The sequence below is a fragment of the Podarcis erhardii genome (assembly GCF_964252035.2).
Source record: "Podarcis erhardii genome assembly, chromosome: 9".
Lineage (NCBI taxonomy): Eukaryota > Metazoa > Chordata > Lepidosauria > Squamata > Lacertidae > Podarcis > Podarcis erhardii.
In genome coordinates this window covers 78,985,916-79,011,492 of record NC_138512.1, presented here as the reverse complement: position 1 = coordinate 79,011,492, position 25,577 = coordinate 78,985,916, and the positions used below count along the sequence as shown (strand labels likewise).

The window sequence follows — 25,577 nt, the reverse complement described above, 5'->3', positions numbered from 1 at the left end:
TGGGACAGAGCATTCCACCAGGTCGGAGCCATCACTGAGAAGGCCCTGGCCCTGGTGGAGGATAGTCTGACTTCCTTAGGGCCCGGGACCTCCAAACTATGGTTGTTCATGGACCTTAAGGTCCTCTGCGGGGCAGACCTGGAGAGGAAGTCCCATAAAAGAGGTCCCTAAGCATAAATTCTGCAGCAGTGTGCAAAAACTATGAGGCCACCTGTTGCCCTCTGGCCAATTTGGACTGCAGCTCCCATCATCCACCTGACACTTCTTCTCACAGCGCATAGTTAAATTGTGGAACTCCCTGCCACAGGAGGCAGAAGTGGCGACCGACCTAGAAGGCTTTGAAAGAGGATGAAGCAAATGCACCGAGGAAAGGGCCAGGGATGGCTGCAAGTCAGGATAGCTCTGCCACAGTCGGAGGCAGCGATGTTCCTGAATGCTAGTTTCTGGAAAGAGCAGGCGGGGAGACTTGCTCTGGGGCTAGGATCCTGCTTGTGGGTTTCCCAATAGACGCATCCGTTTGGTCACAGGGAGAACAAGACACCAGACTAGAAGGGCCCTGGGTCTGATCTGACAGGGGTCTTCTTATGTTCTGCCAGCACAACAGACCACGGGACCATGGCTCTCCCTGTTTCCTGCGGAACCAATAACTGGAGCCTTTGAATGTAACTGCTGCGGTGACCACCTTACAATACGATAATCTTTATTGTCATTGTCCCATACAGAACAACGAAATTGAAAAATCTACAACAGACATTCCAAAACCAACAAGACTGCTATCCCAGCTATCCCAACCTGGTTAACCCCCTAAAAACTCTGATACCCCATAATTGAATACAATATACTCCCACAGAGACTACCTTAAAGGTAAAGGGACCCCTGACCATTTGGTCCAGTTGTGGCTGACTCTGGGGTTGCGGCGCTCATCTCGCTTTATTGGCCGAGGGAGCCAGTGTACAGCTTCCAGGTCATGTGGCCAGCAGGACTAAGCCGCTTCTGGCAAACCAGAGCAGTGCACGGAAACGCCGTTTACCTTCCCGCCAGAGCGGTACCTATTTATCTACTTGCACGTTGACGCGCTTTTGAACTGCTTGGTTGGCAGCAGCAGGGACCGAGCAACGGGAGCTCACCCCGTCGCGGGGATTCGAACCACCGACCTTCTGATCGGCAAGTCCTAGGCTAACAAACCAGTGAATTAAACATCTGGAAGTGGTGCGGGCTGTTTCCTGTCCCCTGCCCAGTGACCCACAGATAGCGACCTAACACACAATTCATGGCTTTCTGTTCTTGGCAAGATACAGTTTCCAGGGCCCAGGCTTAGTCTAAATAACAACAGCATGAAATAACAATACAGTGCTACTGGGCATGTACAGAGTTCCTTTGTCCTGTTATTGAGTAATAGGGCTAGGTTGTTGACTATATATGTTGTGATCTTTTCTGTGAACCGCCCTGAGACCTTCGGGTATAGGGCGGTAAATAGACTCAAATAATAATAATAATAATAATAATAACAACTGAACGCCACCGAGGTCTCTGGGCAGAGAGGGCTCCGTTTGGTTTTAGTTTTGTTTAAATTGCTGTTATTTTTTACCTATGTCATTTTAAACTGTGATATTAATGCTGTATTCTTGGTTTTAGATTTGATTTATGTGGATTTATTGTTTCACATTTGGTTATGTATCTTTTTAAAATGTGGTTTATTCATTGTTTATGGCCTTTGTACTTATGTAAATCATGTTATGCTGTAAGCCACCTTGAGCATTGTTTTTTTAACTGGGGAAAGGCGGCATACAAATAAAAAATGATGATGATGGGAAGTTTAGAAGCAAGGTACACCCCAAGCCATCTCACCGCCCCTCCCTCCCCAGCTACCTTCAGCCAGCTTCTGGCAAAACCCTGCAAACTTGGACTTCTCAAAGGTTCTGTAGAGGTGTGTCAGGAGCCCCATCCTGTCTGTCACCTGCGGGGACAGGAGAAAACAAGTTCAGTTGCATGCAAGTCATCTATGATTTCTGCTCTGATCTCTGACTCAGAAGGATCCCCCAAATGGATCCTCATATAAGCTATGCACCAATACTGATCTGAATCTTCCCCGCTTAATGCATCTTTGGCTAAGATTGCAACCAAGGTGGATTTGAATCACTGTTTAAATCACTAGTCAGTAAGACTTGATTTAATTTATTATTAATATTATTATTTTACAGAAAGACTCATTCTTGCTGGTATAATCTTAACATTTACAACCAGATGAAGGTTTCATTTTTGGAATAATAAATTTTCAGAGTAGTTTTTACAGTTTTATCAAAAATTACTGATTTGGTTATACTATTAGAAATACATAGACAAATAATTATTGTGAGGTTTAATAAGTTCACTGTTGATATTTGGACAACTTTTCTGCTGTACTTTATTGGAAGGAGAAAAATAATCATTTTCTTAAGAACAATTTTAACAATTTATTTATCTAAAACAATAGCATTATAGCATATGTATCTGTCAGGGAACTGCCATCGGAGAGTTAGGTGGTGGAAGGGCTCACAGAGGCTAAGAGACCCTCGGATGCGGAGGAAGGAACCAGCAGGGGGAGAGGGAGAGTTCCTGCAGAAACTCAATCGGAGGGATGGCTCCAAGATGCTTCCAGTGAAAACAGCGGGGAGGGCTCAGGACCTCCGCTGGGGACGCCTACTCCGCACAGGAAACTGTCACGCCGAGAATCCCGAAGGAGAGTTTCCGTCAAAGAACTCTTATGTTGGCGCAAATTCCGGAAACGCCCACTGACGGATTCTGCCAGCGATTGAGGTAGCCATGCACCCATGGCTCCGCGGACTGGGAGAGTTTAGAAACTGATTGCATGAGTTGAGAACTCAACCATTTACACACAAGCAGCCCCCTTAACCCATAACAGTATCCATGTTTGTTAACTGATGTGGTTAAACTTTTTTTTTTAAAAAAAAAACAACCCTGAGTTTTAGCACACATGAAAAAACTTAAAACAAATCCTTATTTCCTGATGAATAGCCTTTGGACTATAATGTAATTTAAATAGAAAACTATCTTTAGAAAGATTTTTCCTCCAGAAGCATTTTATTTTAAAAATCTGATTTAAATTTTTAAAAATCCAATTTAAATTCTTAAAAATCCAATTTTTAAAAAATAAAAAACCCACTGATTTTTATCCACACTGATTGCAACCCTGGTGCTGCCCTTGAAACTGTCCCACAAACTCCAGCGGGTGCAGAATGCTGCAGCGAGGCTCCTCACGGGATCCCTGCCATGGGAGCATATTCACCCAGTGCTTTTCCAGCTGCACTGGCTCCTGGTGGAGTACAGGGTCAGGTTCAAGGTGCTGGTCTTGACCTTTAAAGCCTTTTGTGGCTTAGGGTCCTCATATTTATGGGACCACCTCTCCTGGTCTGTCCCACAGAGGACCTTAAGGTCCATGAATAACCATAGTTTAGAGGTTCCGGGCCCTAAGGAAGTCAGACTATCCTCCACCAGGGCCAGGGCCTTCTCAGTGATGGCTCCGACCTGGTGGAATGCACTGTCCCATGAGACCAGGGCCCTGCAGGATTTAATCTCCTTCCGTTGGTCCTGTAAGACACATCTATTCCACCTGGCTTTTAATTTGAATTCAGCCTGATCTTTTATTCCCCTTCTTTCCTTCCCCCTCCCCTTTTATGAAGATTACCCGCTCTGAGACCCCACAGCTAATTCTCCCCTGGCCTCTTCACTGGCCCAAGTAGGACTAATTCAGCCAGCTAGGCCTGGGGATTATTTAATGCTTATTAGATGGATTTCCCCTAAATTGATTTCTGAACTTTGACTTTTATTATTATTCATGCTTTTATACCATATTTTATGCTGCTTTTATAATTAAGTGTTTTAAATTTGTTGTTAGCCGCCCTGAGCCTGGTTTTTGAACCAGGAAGGGTGGGGTATAAAAAAAAATTATAATTATTATTATCTAGTACAAATCCGAAAGAAAAAAATCATTAGAAGAACCGTGGTGCTTTTAAGATCGATTCACGCAGCTCTGCCCTTGGCAGAGGGAGCCAGAGAAGGTGTTTGCCTGCCTTCGCCCGAGCAAGCGGGAATCCTCCACACATCCCTTCCTCCTGCTCCCTCCCTCCCTGCACAGCCCAGACATCGTGATATATTGCCCTATCGCAGTGGTTAGCTGGTGGTGCATCACGATGTTGAAAAACAGGTATCGCCCAGCCCTGATGTCATGTGCAAAACAGGGGCAGCGGTGGCCCCTCCCCTTCCGAGGCCAAAAGCAGCGAATTTCAGGAAATGGGAAACGCAGAAGGAAGCACAACGCAGAGGCTCATTTCACGCCAGGTGAAACAAGGCATGAAAGCTGTCATGAGAACCCTAATGAGCCAGGTGGACTTTGGCAGGTGCTTAAAAGGGAGCAAAGAGGCTAATCATTAAACTGCCGGACCCAGCCCCACCCCGGAGCAAGATGAAGGACATACGCAGGGCATGTACTTCTGCACTTACGAAGAAAAATAAATCTGAATTTTGAACAGTTAAAAAGAGACCATTGCATTTTTGCCCGGTCACAAATTTAAGTTCTTATAAATATAATAAATGTTCATAAATGTACCAAGCGAACATGTACATATATAAACCGCATGTCTGAAGCAGCACAGGAAAACAGCCCTGAAACCATTTTGACTCCCAAACTAACCAAATGATTTCTCTGCAAGGTCAAGGAAAATAGAAAAGCCTCCCCATTGTCTTTTCCTTCAAAAAATCCTAAGGGTATGTCTGTGTATGAATAGGGTGAGCCTGTGACCTGGCTCAGGAACTAACTATTTATCATTACAAAAGACTGGCCAGGCTCCCCAGGGTATCCAATCAAGTGAGCATTAACAGGTAACCTGCCAGACAGGAGGTAAACAACACACTCAGATTTCTGTTGTAGACCGCCCTTTCTGTGATGCAGGTATGATGCATCTGGGGGGTGGTCTTGAGCTACACCCCTTCTGTAATGTATGTATGATGTTCCTGGGGGTGGTCTTGGACTCCAGAGCGGACAATTTAAAATGTCTATATAAGGGCGGGCACACCTTGGTTCTGGGTCCTCCTCCTTTCCTGCGTGTGAGGGGAGCACCCTGTTGCAACAGTTCAATAAAGATCAGGCTTACGAACTGCTTTGCTTCTCAATATTCTCTGTTGGCCTCTGTTATTTTCTCCTACCAATAGGGAACCTACGTAAGGACTCTATATGGGCTCTTGGATACCCCATAAGGGGAAAAGGGCAGATTTTCTTTTATTACAACATGATTTATTCTACTGCTGAAATTCTGCTTCTTAAGCACAGCAGTCCTCTGGCACTGGAGATGATTTCCCTCAAAAAATATCCCCCCACCTTGTGTCCAAGCCTACCTTTGCAGCCTGGGGAAAGCATCAGTTAAGGAGGAGACAGTTGCACCTGTGAACCTACGTTTGACTATTCCAGAGCAAGTTCCTCTCTGGCTCCAGCAGCCACAAAGAACATTTAAGGCAGCCTTTGCCAAGTCGGCGCCCTCCAGCTGTCAGCCCCAGCAGGGCACAGCCATGTCGGCTGGGAGTTGTAGCACAAAACAGCGGCAGGGTGCCAGGCGGGCGGATGGGGATAAAAGGGGAGGCAGAGCCAGAAAGTGGACACTATAGGAGAGGGAAGGTCTCCTGTTTATGTCCTATCGAGAAAACAGAAAAGGTCTCAGAGCACAAACAAGCCTCTTGAACACCTGAGCTGTGATGGTTCTGCTCTGCCTCTGCAGATGGAGAGAGTAAATGCTCCAGAATCCCAGTTTCTGGAAAATGCAGTCCGATTCTGGTTTCAATGGGCTGTGTCTGTATACTGATCCATGCGACGGTCACCTCCAGGTTTGACTACTGTAATTCGCTCTACGCGGGGCTGCCCTTGAAGCTGTCCCAGAAACTCCAGCGGGGGCAGAATGCTGCAGCGAGGCTCCTCACGGGGTCTCTGCCATGGGAGCCTATTCACCCAGTCCTTTTCCAACTGCACTGGCTCGCAGTGGAGTACAGGGTCAGATTTAAGGTGCTGCTTTTGACCTTTAAAGCCCTTCACGGCCTAGGACCCTTGTACCTACTGGACCGCCTCTCCTGGTATGCCCCACGGAGAGCCTCAAGGTCCATAAATAGCAACACCCTTGTGGTCCCGGGCCCTAAGGAAGTTAGATTAGGTTCAACCAGAGGCAGGCCCTTTTCAACACTGGTGGAACGCTCTGCCTCATGAGACCAGGGCCCTGCAGGATCTGATTTCTTTCCGCAGGCCCTGTAAGATACAGTTGTTCCGCCTGGCCTTTGGCTTGGAGCCAATTTGATTCCCTCCCTCTCTTTCTTTCTTTTTTCCTTTCCTTCTCCTCCTGCGATGAGGCTACATTTTAATATTTTAATGTTTCAATATTTTAATGTTGTATTTTAATTTTGTTTTTAAGTTGTAATCATTCAACTTGTTTTTATTATTGCTTGTTAGCCGCCCTGAGCCCGGCCTTGGCTGGGGAGGGCGGGGTATAAATAAAAAATTATTATTATTATTATTATTATTATTATTATTATTATTATTATTACTGTCCCTTGCCGATAACCTGAGACCTCTCTCCCATGATCCCAGAGCCAGTGACCAGCCTCTTGCGCCCCCAACTCTCGCCATGAGTCAAACAACAGCACAAATTGGGGTGGACGGGTGGACCACCAGACAGGCAGTTTACCTGGAAGTAGTCAAACATGGCTTGCTTGACGTAGCTGATGTCGTGCGGAGGGGTTTCGAGGTTGTCCAGGCTGTCAAATACCATCTTCACCGCCTGGTGAGCGATCCAATAAGCTACAGACACCAAAAGAGGAGATTACGCCCGGCACTAGGGATGTGGGAAGATTCAGGACTGAGAACAGGAAGGGCTATGGAACTCCCTGCCACCACCACACTCCAGAAAAACTCGCAAAGATGTATAAAAATAGATCACCAATTTGCTGGAGGTGTAAAGATGGTACAGGGTCATATATGCACATGTGGTGGGAATGCACAGCCATTAAAGAATTTTGGAGTAACATCTATAATGAATTAAAAAAACTATTTAACTTTTCATTTAAGAAAAAACCTGAAACCTTCCTCCTGGGAATAATGTCACCAGAAATAAAAAAAGAAATTAGACCACTTTTTATGTATACAACAGTAGCAGCCAGGATCTTAACTGCAAGAAAATGGAAAAGTGACAAAAACACCTACGATAAATGAGTGGCAGGTCCAAATGATAGAATACCTACAGATGGCCATGATGACAGGGAGAATTAGAGGTTATCCAAAACACAAAGCACAGAATGGAAATGGAATGGAAAATCTTTAAAGAGTATTTGGAAAAGCATTATAATAACAAATACCTCCTGGCAGAAATAGAATCATCCTTGTAAAACAACAAATATTTTTTTTATATATATCTGACGAAAACAAAGAAAGAAATGCAGTAACTTGGAACTGTGTGTGAAAAAATTGTAGAAATACTAAAACAATGAGTCTAATCGGAAGCTAAATGTGTTTTCTTTTTCTTTTTTCCTTTTTTCCCTTTCCCTCCCCCCCTTCCTCCTCTTCTCTGTTCTTTATTGTGCCTCCTTTCTTGGTCTTTCTCTTTTTGATATGTTAAGAAAGAGATAAAGAGATAAAAGTGTAATATGAAAACTTCAGTAAGTTAAAAGTGATGTGTAATTTTTCTATTATTTATATATTGTTAAAGTTGGTTAATTGTAATGAATTGATGTAGCAAGTACTGTGTTTTTTCCCCTTTGTTATTGTTGAATTCTAAATAAAGTACAGTGGTACCTTGGGTTACAGACACTTCAGGTTACAGACTCCATTAACCCAGAAATATTACCTCGGGTTAAGAACTTTGCTTCAGGATGAGAACAGAAATTGTGCTCCGGTAGCGCGGCAGCAGCAGGAGGCCCCATTAACTAAAGTGGTGCTTTAGGTTAAGAACAGTTTCAGGTTAAGAACGGACCTCCAGAACGAATTAAGTTCTTAACCCGAGGTACCACTGTATTATTCTTTTTTTTTTTTTTTAAAAAAAAAAGGAACTCCCTGCCACCAACCGGGGTGGCTTTCAAAGAGGATTGGACAAATTCATGGAGGAGGAGAGGGCTATTGGAGGTTCTGCCTCCAAAGTCACAGGCAGCAATGCTTTTGAACCTCAGCTGCTGGAAACCAGAGCTTTCAGGCTCAGATTCTGCTTGTGGGTTCCCCACAATGGGCATCTGGTTGGCCCCTGTTGGGCCCCAGGGCCGATTCAGCAGGATTTTTCTAGGTGCTTATAAAGGAAGCTCTGAGGCCTGTGGAAAATTGCCAGAAGCTTCCCAAGCGTGACCATTGACCTCTGGTGCCAAGCCATGCTCTGAAGATCTCGCCACACCTTTCGATACGCAATAATACCATCCACGTGGCAAGGCCTTCCTAGCATCTGGGCTCCCTATTGGCCATGTGGACTGGATAATGGGGTCCAATCCAGAGGTTCTGGGGAAGATCTGCGCCACTCCTGAGATGTCCCTCTGTAAAGCCAAGTGATTTGCTTCATCCCCAGAGAACCTGAGCCCAGCATCTCCCGAGCAAAGCACCCCACCAACCAGGCGTCCTGTCCTCACCTGACCCCTCGTCGCCCATCATGTGGCCCCATCCCCCGCAGCTGACCTGAGAGCCGTCCGGATTGATGAGTTTGCAGGTGGAGCCTGTCCCAGAGATGAGGACCACACCGCCTGGAGAGAAAGAGGAGCATGTGAGCAGGATGTACACAGCAAGTACAGCCATGCACAAACTTCTTTCCGCCATGGGCGGCCTCTGTCCTAGAAAACGGAAATTCTATAAATTGTATACCAAGTGAGGGTGGTTGATGGGTCTCGAACCCTCGGTGAGTTAGGGGCTTCCTCTGAAGAGAGGCTTTGATGAATTGAGTGGACAAGACCAAGAGGAGGTCCAATGGTCAAGAAGGCCGTTCCTGCACTTGATGTAGAGCGGTGTTTCTCAACCTTGGGTCCCCAGATGTTGTTCGACTACAACTCCCATCATCCCTGAGCTCTGGCCTTGCTAGCTAGGGGTGATGGAAGTTGTAGGCCAAAATCATCTGGGGACCCACAGGTTGAGAAAGGCTGCTGTAGAGGAAAGAGAGGGGAAATACTATCGACCCAGAAATGGAAGGAAGAGTCAACCCCAATCAGAGAAGAATGGCAAATCAAGAGGACGGACGATGCCAAAATGGCGAGATGAACTGGGAAGCTCAGAAATCAAGAAGACAAGAACTTTATAAAAGAATGGGGAACGTTTAGAGTTTATATACGAGACCACTGCAAGCAGGTCAAAACATTGGCAGGGTTTTCATCGCACTTGTAAAGTAACGGACACTATGGATAATTCAGAAAAAAATATTTGGATAAATATGGATATGCAGTTGTAAATATTTTCATTAGGACGCATGGAAGGGGTGGGGAGAAGTCAGAAGATTCAGAGTAATCTCACTATTTAGATTTTGAATTGCTGTTCGTAGTATGTTTAAATCTTTACAAATAATAAACATTTTTGCTCCATAAGACACACTTTTTTCTTCATAAAAAGTAAGGGGAAATGTCTGTGCGTCTTATGCATGGTCCCTGGAGCTGAATTGCACAGGGGCGAAAAGCAGATCATGCTCTTTTTTTTTTGAAAGAGGGAAGTGGGTGTTGAAACAAAGCCGCTGAATGGCAAGCAGCTCAGGATTTTTGCATTGGGTCACCCCAAATTCACCATCAAATCACATAGCATGTCCATGGCTACAGCCTGCACCAAAGAAATCACACACCCACTGTTGCGTGGAGCCGTAATGGCGCAAAAACGTGGTTACAAAGCATGGATCCAGGATTTTTGCATTGGGCTACCCATAACTCACCGTCAAATCACAAATCGCATGAACCACAAAAATCACACATCCACTGTTTTGTTCAGAATATTATTTTTTTCTTGTTTTCCTCCTCTAAAAACTAGATGCGTCTTATGGTCAGGTGCGTCTTATGGAGCGAAAAATACAGTATATAAAGAGAGAGAGGCAGGTGGGGCTCATCCACCTGGGAAGGTAGAATCATAGAATCATAGAGTTGGAAGAGACCACAAGGGCCATCGAGTCCAACCCCCTGCCAAGCAGGAATCACCATCAGAGCACTCCTGACATATGGTTGTCAAGCCTCTGCTTAAAGACCTCCAAAGAAGGAGACTCCACCACACTCCTTGGCAGCAAATTCCACTGTCAAACAGCTCTTACTGTCAGGAAGTTCTTCCTAATGTTTAGGTGGAATCTTCTTTCTTGTAGTTTGGAACCATTGCTCTGTGTCCGCTTCTCTGGAGCAGCAGAAAACAACCTTTCTCCCTCCTCTATGTGACATCCTTTTATATATTTGAGCATGGCTATCATATCACCCCTTAACCTCCTCTTCTCCAGGCTAAACATGCCCAGCTCCCTTAGCCGTTCTTCATAAGGCATCGTTTCCAGGCCTTTGACCATTTTGGTTGCCCTCCTCTGGACACGTTCCAGTTTGTCAGTGTCCTTCTTGAACTGTGGTGCCCAGAACTGGACACAGTACTCCAGGTGAGGTCTGACCAGAGCAGAATACAGTGGCACTATTACTTCCCTTGATCTAGATGCTATACTCCTATTGATGCAGCCCAGAATTGCATTGGCTTTTTTAGCTGCCGCGTCACACTGTTGGCTCATGTCAAGTTTGTGGTCAACCAAGACTCCTAGATCCTTTTCACATGTACTGCTCTCAAGCCAGGTGTCACCCATCTAGCTCATCTAGGAGAAGGAAAATCCTGATCCTAAACCTCCGCTGCCTTGCGGGACATCTTTCAGAGAAGAAAAGGACAAGGAGTAAACTCTGCACAGATCCAGAGTGGAGTCCCTAAGGCTGTTGGCTAGTGTCTTCTGTGCCTCCTTTTGGCAGCTCCTGCCACCAAACTGGTGCCAAACATCTTGCTCTGCTTTCCTTTGGACCCCATCAATGAGGCCAAGAGGGGGATCTTGTCATCGAGGCAGCCCAGAATCTCCAGATACACCGCCCAGGCTTGCACCCCAGGGAGCTGACTTTGGTGTTGCTCACGCTGCGCTTTGACTTCAACCCTTGTTTCTCAAGACAGACGGAGGCGAACAACAGCAGGGCAGTTTCGTCCTCTTTCTCCAGACCTGTGGCTCTTGAGATGCCTCCCTCGTGGTGCCAAGGGGCAGAGATGCTCAGTTCCCCTCCATCCCATCCAGCCCAACTGTTTCGTACCCTGCCGGAAGAGTGCTCACGTGTACAGGCCACCTTCCCACTCCATGCGCATTAGCATGGAACGACAGCACACCCTCTGCTCACCCGGGGCTGGACATTTTGGACGGAAATCCCTATCAGCCCCAGCCAAATGCTGGGTTGCAAGTGGGGCAGGGAGGGAAGCTGTCGAGCTCAGCCCCCCTTGGCGCACCTCGTCAAGTTCTGGACCAGATAATAATAATAATAATAATAATAATAATAATAATAATAATAATAATAATTTATTTATACCCCACCATCCCCAGCCAGAGCCAGGCTCAGGGCGACTAACACCAGTAAAATTACAGTAAGATGGGTGCTGGCCGGATCCAGCCGAGGTTGGGTGGTGACCTGTCCTGGATGCTTTAGCCGAGATCCCTGCATTGCAGGGGGTTGGGCTGGATGACCCTCGGGGTCCCTTCCAGCTTTACAATACCGTGATTCTATCTTTGCGCGAAGACACAAAACCCGTCCCTCTTACCGTGGTCGGTGGCTGTGGCCATGGCTCCAACGGCATCCGTGGTGATGTAGTAGTTTTGGCTCAGGCAGGGGAAGCGGGTCTTCATCTCCTCTATGAGCTTGTTGATGGCTTCCTTCTGCTCCCCTCCGCTGAGAGAGAGGCCCTGCGCCAAAACACCCACACCGTCACCAGCCCAACCCTGGCTCAGCCCCAGCCGCCAGCATCTGGGCCAGGGTGGGGGGATTGTTTGCGAGGAGGAAGACTGTTTTCGGAAAGCCCACCGGAACACAAGACACGCCTCAGTTTTCAGAGGAGTTGTGCTCCATCTGAAGCAAATTCTGCAGCTGGTTCTACCTGGGACTCCTCTTGAATTACAACTCTGGGGAGCACGGCAAGGTGTACCCCATAGTTTATTGGGGGGGGTGAGCTGCCAGGCTCCCCAATTCTGTCTGGAAGAAGCTCAGCACTTCTTTGCAGCTAGACGCTACGGGAAAAGATAGACTGCAGTGGAGAAACTTTCTCTCTCATGGATACCCAACCGTCTGAACCTGTGATTCCCAAAGCGCATGGTAGTGCCCCCTGGGGGGGGGATTACTGTGGGGGGGGGTGCTAAGAGGCAACGTGGAAAAACTGGCATCACTGCATCAAATACAATCCACTTTCTTGAATTTATTACACTAAATAGTTTTAACCGGATTTCCAAAAAATGTGCAATTGGTCGCCACTGTTTTGAATTGTGTTCCTAATCTTCCTCAGCGGGTTGGGCAAACCGCTTTTCTGAATAAGGCTTTTTAAAGGGTGGGGTTTATGAAACCAAGGGGTCGGGAACCGCTCATCCCATTGAGGAACCACGAGGGACCTTCTGGAGAACCTTGGGGACACCCCCCCCCCAGACACGAGGGGTGGCTACTGTGGCTTGGAAGCAATTGCTGCTTCCCGGCAGAAGCAGCTTGGATCCTGCTTGCTGGCCCCTGGCCTGATCCAGCAGATTCTTATGTCCTAATGGCCATTGGGGAAAGGAGGAGGAGCATACTCACCAGGGAGCGCAGTGGAACCTGTGGATCAGCCCCTGCCTTGCCCTTGGCCTCGCTGACCATGGTGTTGATCCTCTCCAGGCATCTGTCTGCCCCAACCAGCTGCTCACCAAGGGGAGAAAACAAGGAGACCCCAATCAGCGCCGCACCCCAAACTTAAAGGCACAGACAGCCACACACAGACAGGCTACGCTTGCTCCCCTATCCTAGCTTTCTGGAAAGGAAGGAGAAACTCATCCTGTCCTCAGTGGGCCCTTCCGGGATATGGGCATCTCCCTGTCGGGAGCGAGACAGCAGTCTCCACCCCCATCATTCTACCCAGACACGGAGGTCCAGCTCTGAGGGCCTTCTGGCGGTTCTCTCACTGCAAGAAGCCAAGTTACAGGGAACCAGGCAGAGGGCCTTCTCGGTGGTGGCGCCCACCCTGTGGAACTCCCTCCCACCAGATGTCAAAGAGAACAACAACTACCAGACTTTTAAAAGACATCTGAAGGCAGCCCTGTTTAGGGAAGCTTTTAATGTTTGATGCATTATGGTATTTTAATATTTTGTTGGAAGCCGCCCAGAGTGGCTGGGGAAGCGCAGCCAGATGTGCGGGGTATAAATAAATTATTATTATTATTATTATTATTATTATTATTATTATTACTACTACTACTACTACTACTACTACTACTACAGCATTCCACTTGGAGCTAACTGTCCCTTAGCAGATACAGGACCTGCACAGACTTGGCAGGCCAAATGAGCGCAGCCACTCATCTCGGCACACAAAGCTGCTCAGGGTGAACAACGATGTGCGATGCAGGGCTTCAAAAGGGGAGCAAGGCCCCAGCAGTGTGGTGTAGTGGTTAGAGTGGTGGACGAGGACCTAGGAGGAGGACAGGGTTCGAATCCTCGCTCGGCCATGAAGCTCAGTGGGCCCGATGTCGGGAGCCAGTCAATGTTTTCTCTCGGCCCGGCCAACCTCACAGGGCTGTTGTGGGGATTAAATGAGATGGGGCAGGAGGACTGTGTTTGCCCCCACCTTGGAGCCAAAGGGGGGGGTCTAAATGCCATGAACAAATCAATCAATAACAGTAAAATACTTCAGCAGGGTTGCTCCCAGGGATGTGAATATCCTGTCTTGCAGGATATGAACAGAGATTTACTGTGATCCTTGCATTACTCTAGGAAGTTGTCTCTGTTGCTGCCTGAGATACAGGGGGGGGGGGGATGAGGGGGGAAGACATTGAATGATTTCAGTTTAAAAAAAGATCAACCCTAACTGCTTCCCTTTCTAAGAAGGACTTAGTCCCTTGTGACTAAGAGGCATTTCCAAACATTCATATACAGGTGAAACTCAAAAAATTAGAATATCGTAGAAAAGTTCATTTATTTCAGTAATTCAACTTAAAAGGTGAAACTAATATATGAGATAGACTCATGACATGCAAAGCGAGATATGTCAAGCCTTTATTTGTCTTACCTGGGCTAAAGAAAAAAAGAACTGGTCTGCTGAATGCTTCTACTCCTCAGAGGTCCAATATTGCTCTATTTGCAATCCTTGTTTTGCTTTGTTGTTGTTGTTTAGTCGTTTAGTCGTGTCCGACTCTTCGTGACCCCATGGACCAGAGCACGCCAGGCACTTCTGTCTTCCACTGCCTCCCGAAGTTTGGTCAGACTCATGTTTGTAGCTTCGAAGACACTATCCAACCATCTCGCCTTCTGTCATCCCCTTCTCCTTGTGCCCTCCATCTTTCCCAACATCAGGGTCTTTTCCAGGGAGTCTTCTCTTCTCATGAGGTGGCCAAAGTATTGGAGCCTCAGCTTCAGGATCTGTCCTTCCAGTGAGCACTCAGGGCTGATTTCCTTAAGAATGGATCGGTTTGTTCTTCTTGCAGTCCATGGGACTCTCAAGAGTCTCCTCCAGCACCATAATTCAAAAGAATCAATTCTTCGGCGATCTGCCTTCTTTATGGTCCAGCTCTCACTTCCATACATCACTACTGGGAAGACCATAGCTTTTACTATACGGACCTTTGTTGGCAAGGTGATGTCTCTACTTTTTAAGATGCTGTCTAGGTTTGTCATTGCTTTCCTCCCAAGAAGCAGGCGTCTCTTAATTTCGTGGCTGCTGTCACCATCTGCAGTGATCATGGAGCCCAAGAAAGTAAAATCTCTCACTGCCTCCATATCTTCCCCTTCTATTTGCCAGGACGTGATGGGACCAGTGGCCATGATCTTCGTTTTTGTTTTGTTTTTTTTGTTTTGTTTTGTTTTCGTGTTTTTTTTTTGTTTTTTGGATGTTGATGTTGAGCTTCAGACCATATTTTGTGCTCTCCTCTTTCACCCTCAGTAAAAGGTTCTTTAATTCCTCCTCACTTTCTGCCATCAATGTTGTGTCATCTGCATATCTGAGGTTGTTGATATTTCTTCCGGCAATCTTAATTCCGGCTTCGGATTCATCCAGCCCAGCCTTTCCACTTACTACAGCATTCCACTTGGAGCTAACTGTCCCTTAACTGTCCCTTGTTTTGCTAATTTCATTTAATACTCTAATTTTCGGAGATTGTTAATTTGGGGTTTTCATCAGCTGTACGCCATAATCATCACAATTATAACAAATAAAGGTGGGCCTACTTACCCAGTGGTTGGTGCAAGGCCCCTCGCCTTCTGCCAGGATCTTGCCATCTTCAGAGATCAGGACCACCTGGGAGTGGGTCCCTCCCCTGCGGTGGGGGGAGAAACAAAAACCCAAATAGCCAAGTAAGAAGCCGCACGACAGAGGTTCATAAAATCATGCCTATCATGGAGAAAGTGGAGAGAGACGAGTTCTCTTCCCTCTCTCCTCGCACTAAAACCCGCGGTCGTCTGAGGAAGCCGGACAGTGGAAGATTCGGGACACTTATGGATTTTGCAGAATTAGATAAAATGACTGGAAAAATTAGATACCAGAAAGATCACAAGTTCACTCAGGACTGGAGAAAGTTTACGATTTATCTGGAAAATATTTGTGATGTACAGACAACGCTAGTTGGATTTAAAGAGGCTTTGTGATGAGAAAGGGTATTGTAAAGAGAAAATGAGATGTAAGGATATTATAAACTGGCAATATATTATAAAGGAAATGCGGAACAAATATAAAAACATGAGGATTGTGGGAGGAGCTGGTGGAAGTCAAAAACTTGTAATTTGTTGAATATGGTTGTGTTTGAACAATTTGTAAAAGGAAATTTAAAAAAAAAAATTAAAAATTTTTTAAAAAGGAAGATTCTGGACAGAGGACAGAGAGGACTTTTTGAAACCTTTCCTTCCAGCAAGAAGGAGAAGGAGGTCAGGATCAAGACCGTGTTAGACATTCCCCAGGCTGAAGGTGCTGTTTGGCAATTCCCTTATGTATCTGAGTTTCTAAGACTGGTGCAAGAGGATGCTGGGGAAGATGCTCATGCCTTGAGCGTGGAGAGTCTCAAAGCCATCACTGGGCTCCTTTTAAAGGCATCATCATCATCGTCATCATTTTATTATTTATACTCCTCTGGCTAGGTTCCTCCAGCCACTCTGGGCGGCTTACAGAACATATAAAACCTAATAAAGCATCAAACTTTTTTATTTTATTTTAAAGAATCAGATTTTCATCAAGACTTCAACAAAACCTTGGCAGATGAAGATGATGGATTTTTTGGAGCTAGCCGACCTGACGAAAGAGTCCGCGACCAGAAGGAGGAGGTGTACCAGGAGGAATGGACGAAATTTAAAGACTATTTAGTTAAATATGTTAACGTAATTGGAAAAGCTTGCAAATATCAGATAGGCTTAGGATTTGAATATGTAATGTGATTAATTAATATGTTTAATGCCAAATTTGAATGAAAGAAAGATGTTAAGTGATTAAGTTAATTTCATAAGAACACTGGTTTTGGAAAACTGTTAAAATGATATACACTGAAATTCAACAAGGGGGATACGGGGAAGTCACTTAATAATGTTACTAAGATTGGTTTAAATAGGCTGAGATTTATGTTTGTTTGTCTATTTGTTTGTTTAAAATTTATTGGAAAAGTAATTTAAAAAAATTGGAAAAAAAGAGACTTCGACACAATCTGCTTCATGCAGAGTTGGCGCGACAGCTGAGCAACCCAACCCACTGCGAAGTCTCCACATGCAGCCATAAACACAACTGAGCAATGTTAAGTGGGGAGCTAAATGATGTTCTCTGCAGAGTTCAAGCAGGTGGCTGTGCCGTCTTTTGCAAACGGATGCAGCCCAGAATTGCAAAACTGGGTATGACCACTGAGCAACCAAAAGGCATGCTGGGCTGGGCTGCTCCTTTTTGCATCACTGGGTTTGCAAGAAGCTGCCTCAGGAGAAGTCTGACAATTGTCCCATGAACTGCAGCACTCTCTATGCCATGGTTAGGCAACCTAAGGCCCGGGGGCCGGATCCAGCCCAATCGCCTTCTCAATCCAGCCCACGGACGGTTTGGGAATCAGCATGTTTTTACATGAGTAGAATGTGTCCTTTTATTTAAAATGCATCTCCGGGTTATTTGTGGGGCATAGGAATTCGTTCATTATTATTTTTAAAAAATATGGTCTGGCCCTCCACAAGGTCTGTGGGACAGTGGACCGGCCCCCTGCTGAAAAAAGTTTGCTGACCCCTGCTCTACGCCAACTGTCTGCAGGATTTCAGAGAGGGAAGTCTTTCTCGGCTCTGCCTGCTGTCAAGGACTGAACCCGAGACCTTTTCTGTGCCAAGGAAATGCTCCAGCACTGAATTATGGTCTCGTAAATCATCGTTTTTCATAAGGCTAGAAGCTATTTTTGTTCCCCATGCAAACATCCCAAAAGGGGTTTGGGTGTCCATTTGTGTCACCCAAGTGCATCGATGCACAGCCAAGCCACACATCTGCCTGTGACAGAGGAATCTCGTAGATTTGACAACTTTGCAGCGTATTTAGCGCTGAACAGTTGCAGAGATCCATGCATCGCTCACATCTACCCTGTCTCCTTGAACACAACTGTAGCTGTGCTGGAAACCCTAAAAGAGCAGAGATGCATGCAACTGACAAGCCTTTCTTGCAGCCCAGCACCAAAGCCAGCAACCTGCGTGTTTAAGATCTAGAAGCAAGGAAAGCTCCTTGAAAAAGGAAAGTGGGGTTGTTTTATCATATGTGGTGGGATTGTAAAAAGGTAAAAGCCTATTGGGAAATGATATATAATGAACTGAAGAAAATATTGAAAATAACTTTTGTAAAAAAAACCAGAAGCTTTCTTACTAGGTATTTTTGGCCAAGACATACCAAAAGAAAAGAGGACTTTATTTATGGATGCTACCACTGAATGTTGATCGCACAAAACTGGAAGACTGGAGAAATACCAATTAAAGAACAATGGCAAGAGATGTTGATGAACTACGCAGAACTGGCAAAAAATCACAGACTGACTAAGAGAAAAAGACAACAGAGACTTTGAAAAAGAATGGGAACCGTTTATATTATACTTGCAGAAACAAAGAAAGTCAATAGACTTGATGGCAGGATTTAAATAAACATTCACACTGTTAGTATTAGAAAATGTTTCAAAGATAGAGAAATATTATGGTGTATTTACTTTTATCTTTTTAGGTTTGATATTACGTTATTGATAACTTTTTTCTGTTAGGAGGTAGCAAAGTGGGTGAAAGGAGAAACAAACCAGAAGTGGAAGTTGGGGGGAGAGAGGAAGGAAGAAATACATAATAAATGTTAAGAATCTGAGGCAGGTGCTTTATATTAAAAAGGGTGTTAGAACTCTGTCCTGCCGAGAGATCTATGCACAGCTCCACCCGGGTCTTTCGAAACCCAAGATTTCTCTGCCAAGTCTCATCCCTCGTGATAGCACAGAAATCAATAATAATAAGAAAAAACCCACGAACTCTGTGCAATTTAACTTCCTGCACACCTGGCAGGCAATCATCACCCTCGCCTCTAACCACCTGCTATTTCAAGCCACGTGAGACATTGGGGTGAAAACAGCACCCCGAAATGGAGGGCAAGAGTCAGTTCCCGCTGGAGACGTGGCCTGTTGAGATTGGTTCTGCGGATCACGCGGGAGATTTATGAGACAAGAATACACACGTCCGATTGAAGCCCTCCAGCTGACAAGCTGTGCAGGGAGCAAACCTGCGTTGAGCAGCACATCCCACCCCCTCCAGCAACACCCACGGCCTCAAGAAAGCAGCCGAGATAGACCTTTCGGACAACCTCAGCACTAATTGGAGGAAGCGAAACTCTAACTGGGCAGCAGGCCAGTGTCCCCACGCCTCTCCAGGACGCCCAGGTTCCTCCTCCAGTTGTAGCCCTGCCCCAGGACGGATTTGCATTGTTGGCATCATGGGATTTCCCGGTTCCTAAGACATCAGCTTCCCCTTTTTCTCCACCTTTTGCTTCCACTGTTCTCAACCCAGGGTTAGAAAGCGAGAGAGAACCCCTCAAAGTAAGAAGAATAAGAACCACATTTTTAAAAAATAATATGTCATGGAAGAGGAATAAAGGGATCATAGGCTCTGTTTGGACCAGGGGCAGCCACCCAGTAACAACAACAACCAGAACAACAACAACAACAGCAACTTTGTTATTGCAATAACAACTTTTGAAGTATACAGTTTTGGGTCGTCCCCCCCCCCTTCACTTTCCCTTCTCTTTTTCTTTTTCTCTCTTTTATGTATGTCTCACCATGTTTAAGGTAAAGGTAAAGGGACCCCTGACCATTAGGTCCAGTCGTGGCCGACTCTGGGGTTGCGGCGCTCATCTCGCTTTATTGGCCGTGGGATCCGGTGTACAGCTTCTGGGTCATGTGGCCAGGAGGACTAAGCCGCTTCTGGCAAACCAGAGCAGCACACGGAAACGCCGTTTACCTTCCCGCCGGAGCGGTACCTATTTATCTACTTGCACTTTGACGTGCTTTCAAACTGCTAGGGTGGCAGGAGCAGGGACCGAGCAACAGGAGCTCACCCCGTCGCAGGGATTCAAACCGCCGACCTTCTTATTGGCAAGTCCTAGGCTCTGTGGTTTAACCCACAGTGCCACCCGCTTCCCTCTCACCATGTTTAGTGCACATATAATTATGTACTTTCTAACTTCCGATAAAGATGCCTGGAGATGATAGATATATTGATAGATAGATAGATGATAGATATTAATGACAACGACAACGAAAGCTGCTTGACAGTGGAACAGATTCCATTATTTATAGAATTATTTATTTGTTCATACCCCACCGATCTGGTTGCTCCAGCCCCTTTGGGCGGCTTCCAAGGCTCTGCATTGGTTGCTGGACTCCAGTACCCATCAGCCCCAGGAAAGGGTGGTCGAGGGTTGATGGGAATCTGTTGCTGCTGGTCCCCCTCCCCGCTCCCCCCCCCCGCTTTGGACCCCTCCCCTGGTGCCCTGCACACTCTCCTTTCAGCAACAGGCAAAGGCCTTTTCATTTGCCTCCCGGATATCTCTGTTTGGATCCCGCTTGCCTGCATATGGCAGGTTTTGCTTTTTAAAATGATTTTGCCGTAGCGTTTCAAACGGTGTCTGCTGCTCTGGGAGAGCAGAGGCGAGAGAAATGGAAAATTCATTAATCTGAGCATCTGTCGCTCTGTGCAAATACAAATCTGTGGTGCGCTTGGAAGAATAGCATGTGTGGTTCTGGGAAAGGAGATAGTAGAGCTGGAAAAAGGGCCACCAAAATATAAAGAATCAGAGAGTTGGAAGGATAATCTATCCAGCCTTTCTCAGCCTTGGGTCCCCAGATGTTTTTGGCCTACAACTCCCATCATCCTGACCACTGGTCCTGTGAGCTAGGGATCATGGGAGTTGTAGGCCAAAAACATCTGGGGACCCACAATTGAGAACCACTGACCCCTGCAAAGCAGGAATATGCAGCAGGATCAAACCTGCAAGGCTGGAGTTTTATCAGCACCAGGCTCTAACCGACGGAGCTCTCCAGGGGAGCAACTCTCCTACCAGGAAAGGTCACAGAGTTTGGGACTTTTTCGTTGATAAAAAAGGCGAGGAAGAGGCAACAGGGCAGAAGCTTATAAAAGTATAACATGGTATTGAGAAAGCGGATAGAGGAAAGTTTTCCTCCCTCTCCCAGAAGACTAAGACTTGTGAACATCCCATGAAGCGAAAGGCTGGAAGATTCAGGATGGAGAAAACAAAGTCCTCCTTTGTGCAGAGTTGAACTGTGGAACTCCCTGCCACAGTGATGGCCACCAATTTGGATGACTTTCAGAGCAGGAAATTTGTGGAATAGAGAGCTATCGGCCACAATAGCTATAAATATAAATTATAAATTATAATTGAAAATTATTATTATTACTGTGTTCAGCCTCTAACAATCGGTTGATGGGAACTGTAAGTGGGTACCCCCATCGTGGGCCTCTCCTGGGCGACCCTTTGGCCTGATCCAGCTGCAGAGCTCTTCCTGTGTTACTAAGGGAGTTGGAGTGTGTGGCTTTAGAGAGGATTCAGCACCAGACCTTTCCCTTGAGTACATCCAAGACGCATTTCACAGGCTGCATTCTAACGCATTCTAACTGCATTCTAACGGGGATCGGATGGCAGCCTGTCATGGATGCTTCAGCTGAGATCCCTGCCTTGCAGCGGGTGGGACTAGAGGACCTCCGGGGTTCCCTTCCAGCTCTACAACCCTAGGATTCCCCGCATGCGGCGCCTGGCTGCGTTTTTGCCTTCAAGCCTCGCTGTTGGAAAGCCCTGCAAGCCGGGATTGCGAGGGCAGCTGCAGAAAGGATACGTGCAAGCGAGGAAGTCAATGAACGAACGCAAGAGGCAGGGGCAGCGCTGAGAGCCAATAATAATAATAATATCACCTTGCCAATAAAGGTCCGTATAGTTAAAGCTATGTTTTTCCCAGTACAGTGGTACCTCGGGTTACATAAGCTTCAGATTACATACGCTTCAGGTTACAGACTCTGCTAACCCAGAAATAGTACCTCGGGTTAAGAACTTTGCTTCAGGATGAGAACAGAAATTGTGCTCCAGCGTCAGGGCAGCAGCAGGAGGCCCCATTAGCTAAAGTGGTGCTTCAGGTTAAGAACAGTTTCAGGTTAAGAACGGGCCTCCGGAACAAATTAAGTACTTAACCCAAGGTACCACTGTAGTGATGTATGGAAGTGAGAGCTGGACCATCAAGAAGGCTGATTGCCAAAGAATGGATGCTCTTGAATTGTGGTGCTGGAGGAGACTCTTGAGAGTCCCATGGACCGCAAGAAGATCCAACCTCTCCATTCTGAAGGAAGTCAGCCCTGAGTGCTCCCTGGAAGGACAGATCCTGAAGCTGAGGCTCCAAGACTTTGGCCACCTCAGGAGAAGAGAAGACTCCCTGGAAAAGACCCTGATGTTGGGAAAGATGGAGGGCACAAGGAAAAGGGGACGACAGAGGACGAGATGGTGGGACAGTGTTCTCGAAGAGACCAGCATGAGTTTGACCAAACTGTGGGAGGCAGTGGAAGACAGGAGGGCCTGGTGTGCTCTGGTCCAGGGGTCACGAAGAGTCGGACACGACTAAACCACTAAACAACAACAAGAACAACAATAATAGCAATACCCCGCCCATCTGGCTGGTTTGCCTTTGAGGATCCAGGCCAGGTGAGGGCAAGGCTGGGGGGAAACAGGGACCCCGCTCCCATATCATGTGCGCCCAGGTAGGAGGCGGACGCGCCCCATCTCCTCCCCTCTGCCTGGCTGCAGGGTCCCTGGCCGGCTCCGGCCTCACTCACCCCTCCACGCCGCCGAAGATCGCAGCCATGGAGCCTCCGGGAGGGACCTGCCCGCCGACCCGCCCCGGACACCGAGGAGCCCCGGGGAGAGGAAGAGAAAGGAGGGCGAGGGCGCGCCAGGCGCAGCCGGAGAGAGAAGGAAGGAAGGCAGGAAGGCGCCGCCTCTCGCTCCGCCTCCTGCTCCTCCCACGCGCGCTCGGGGCTATTTTGGGAAGCGGGGGAGGGGCACGAGGAAGAGGAAGAGGAAGAGGAAGAGGAAGAGGACCCCCCCCCGCAACGACCTCCCCCCACTTCTCCGCGCTCCCCGTTGCCCCGGGGCAGGGAGAGATCCCCGGCGCAGTTTGGGAAGGGGCTGCGTAAAAGCATCAGGGATTCTGGAGAGCTTTGGGTCCTGGGAACGCCTGGGGAGTTAGATAGGTGTCGCCCTGCAGGGAGATTGTTTTTTAAAAAGCGATTGCCAAGGACCTGCACAGAAGAGAATAATAATAATAATAATAATTTTTATTTATGCCCCGCCCTCCCCAGCCAAGACCGGGCTCAGGGCGGCTAACAAGCAATAATAAAAACAAGTTGAATAAATACAACTTAAAAACAAGATTAAAAGGAAAAGGGAAAAAGAGAGAGGGGGAGGGAATCAAATTGGCTCCAAGCCAAAGGCCAGGCGGAACAACTCTGTCTTACAGGCCCTGCGGAAAGAAAGAAGCGGGAAATAGGAGTTGGGAGGGACCCTAAAAGGTCCTGCAGTCCAACCCCACCCTCCAGCCCAACGTGGGTCTTCAACCCACCGCCTGAGATTAAGATGCTCCACTGACTGAGCTACCCTAGGCCTATATTGCATCATCGTCATCGTCATCATCCTTATCATAGTCATTATTAAAACAAAATACTATCTGAAGAAGTGTGCATGCACACGAAAGCTCATACCTAGAACTAACTTAGTTGGTCTTTAAGGTGCTACTGGAAGGAATTTTTTTATTTTGTTTTGACCATGGCAGACCAACACGGCTACCTATCTGTAACTGTAGTCATTATTGTTATTATTGTTATACTGTATTTTATGCTGCTTTTAAATTTGTTGTTAGCCGCCCTGAGCCCGGTTTTTGAACGAGGAAGGGTGGGGTATAAATAAAAAATATTATTATTATTATTATTATTATTATTATTATTATTATTATTATTATTAATTTGTGGGCTTTCCTTCCTTGGAGGTTAATAATACAGCGGTACCTCAGGTTACAGATGCTTCAGGTTACAGCCTCCGCTAACCCAGAAATATTACCTCGGGTTAAGAACTTTGCTTCAGGATGAGAACAGAAATCGTGCTCCGGCGGCATGGCAGCAGCAGGAGGCCCCATTAGCTAAAGTGGTGCTTCAGGTTAAGAACAGTTTCAGGTTAAGAACGGACCTCCGGAACAAATTAAGTACTTAACCCGAGGTACCACTGTAATAACAACAACAACAACAACAACAACAACAACAACAACAACAACAACAACAACAAATATTTATACCCTGCCCATCTGGCTGGGTTTCCCCAGCCACTCTGGGCGGCTCCCAACAGATTAAAAACAGAAGATGGAGGATGGCCACCTAGAATCATAGAATCATAGAGTTGGAAGAGACCACAAGGGCCATGGAGTCCAACCCCCTGCCAAGCAGGAAACACCATCAGAGCACTCCTGACATATGGTTGTCAAGCCTCTGCTTAAAGACCTCCAAAGAAGGAGACTCCACCACACTCCTTGGCAGCAAATTCCACTGTCAAACAGCTCTTACTGTCAGGAAGTTCTTCCTAATGTTTAGGTGGAATCTTCTTTCTTGTAGTTTGGATCCATTGCTCCGTGTCCGCTTCTCTGGAGCAGCAGAAAACAACCTTTCTCCCTCCTCTATGTGACATCCTTTTATATATTTGAACATGGCTATCATATCACCCCTTAACCTCCTCTTCTCCAGGCTAAACATGCCCAGCTCCTTTGGCCGTTCCTCATAAGGCATCGTTTCCAGGCCTTGGACCATTTTGGTTGCCCTCCTCTGGACACGTTCCAGTTTGTCAGTGTCCTTCTTGAACTGTGGTGCCCAGAACTGGACACAGTACTCCAGGTGGGGTCTGACCAGAGCAGAATACAGTGGCACTATTACTTCCCTTGATCTAGATGCTATACTCCTATTGAAGCAGCCCAGAATTGCATTGGCTTTTTTAGCTGCCGCGTCACACTGTTGGCTCATGTCAAGTTTGTGGTCAACCAAGACTCCTAGATCCTTTTCACATGTACTGCTCTCAAGCCGGGTGTCAACCATCTTGTATTTGAGCCTCTCATTTTTTTTGCCCAAGTGCAATACTTTACATTTCTCCCTATTAAAATTCATCTTGTTTGTTTTGGCCCAGTTCTCTAATCTGTCAAGGTCATTTTGAAGTGTGATCCTGTCCTCTGGGGTGTTAGCCACCCCTCCCAGTTTGGTGTCATCTGCAAATTTGATCAGGATGCCCTTGAGTCCATCATCCAAGTCGTTGATAAAGATGTTGAATAAGACCGGACCCAAGACAGAACCCTGTGGCACCCCACTAGTCACTCTTCTCCAGGATGAAGAGGAACCATTGATGAGCACCCTTTGGGTTCGGTCAGTCAGCCAGTTACAAATCCACTGAGTGGTAGCATAGTCAAGACTGCATTTTACCAGCTTCTTTGCAAGAATATCATGGGGCACCTTGTCAAATGCCTTGCTGAAATCAAGGTAGGCTACATCCACTGCGTTCCCTTCATCTACCAGGCTTGTAATTCTGTCAAAAAACGAGATCAGGTTAGTCTGACACGACTTATTTTTCAGAAATCCATGCTGACTATTGGTGATCACAGCATTCCTTTCTAGGTGCTCACAGACTGTTTGCTTAATGATCTGCTCCAGAATCTTCCCTGGTATTGATGTCAGACTGACTGGGCGGTAATTATTTGGGTCCTCTCTTTTCCCCTTTTTGAAAATAGGGACAACATTTGCCCTCCTCCAGTCTGCCGGGACTTCGCCTG

At 46.7% G+C, this 25,577-nt stretch overlaps 1 protein-coding gene across 1 annotated transcript in view; it reads right to left on the bottom strand.

Moving 5' to 3' along the window:
* Positions 1-22,712, bottom strand: part of NAGK (N-acetylglucosamine kinase) — a 31,613-nt gene extending 8,901 nt beyond the window's left edge. Inside the window, exons 1-7 of the mRNA XM_081877136.1 lie at positions 22,555-22,712; positions 15,428-15,512; positions 12,805-12,903; positions 11,789-11,930; positions 8,641-8,751; positions 6,723-6,835; positions 1,870-1,957 (exon numbers count right to left, since the gene is read on the bottom strand). Coding sequence (XP_081733262.1) covers positions 1,870-1,957; positions 6,723-6,835; positions 8,641-8,751; positions 11,789-11,930; positions 12,805-12,903; positions 15,428-15,512; positions 22,555-22,583 — 667 coding nt within the window. The 5' untranslated portion in view covers positions 22,584-22,712. The remainder of the gene's footprint in view (positions 1-1,869; positions 1,958-6,722; positions 6,836-8,640; positions 8,752-11,788; positions 11,931-12,804; positions 12,904-15,427; positions 15,513-22,554) is intronic.
* Between the last annotated feature and the right edge of the window lie 2,865 nt (positions 22,713-25,577).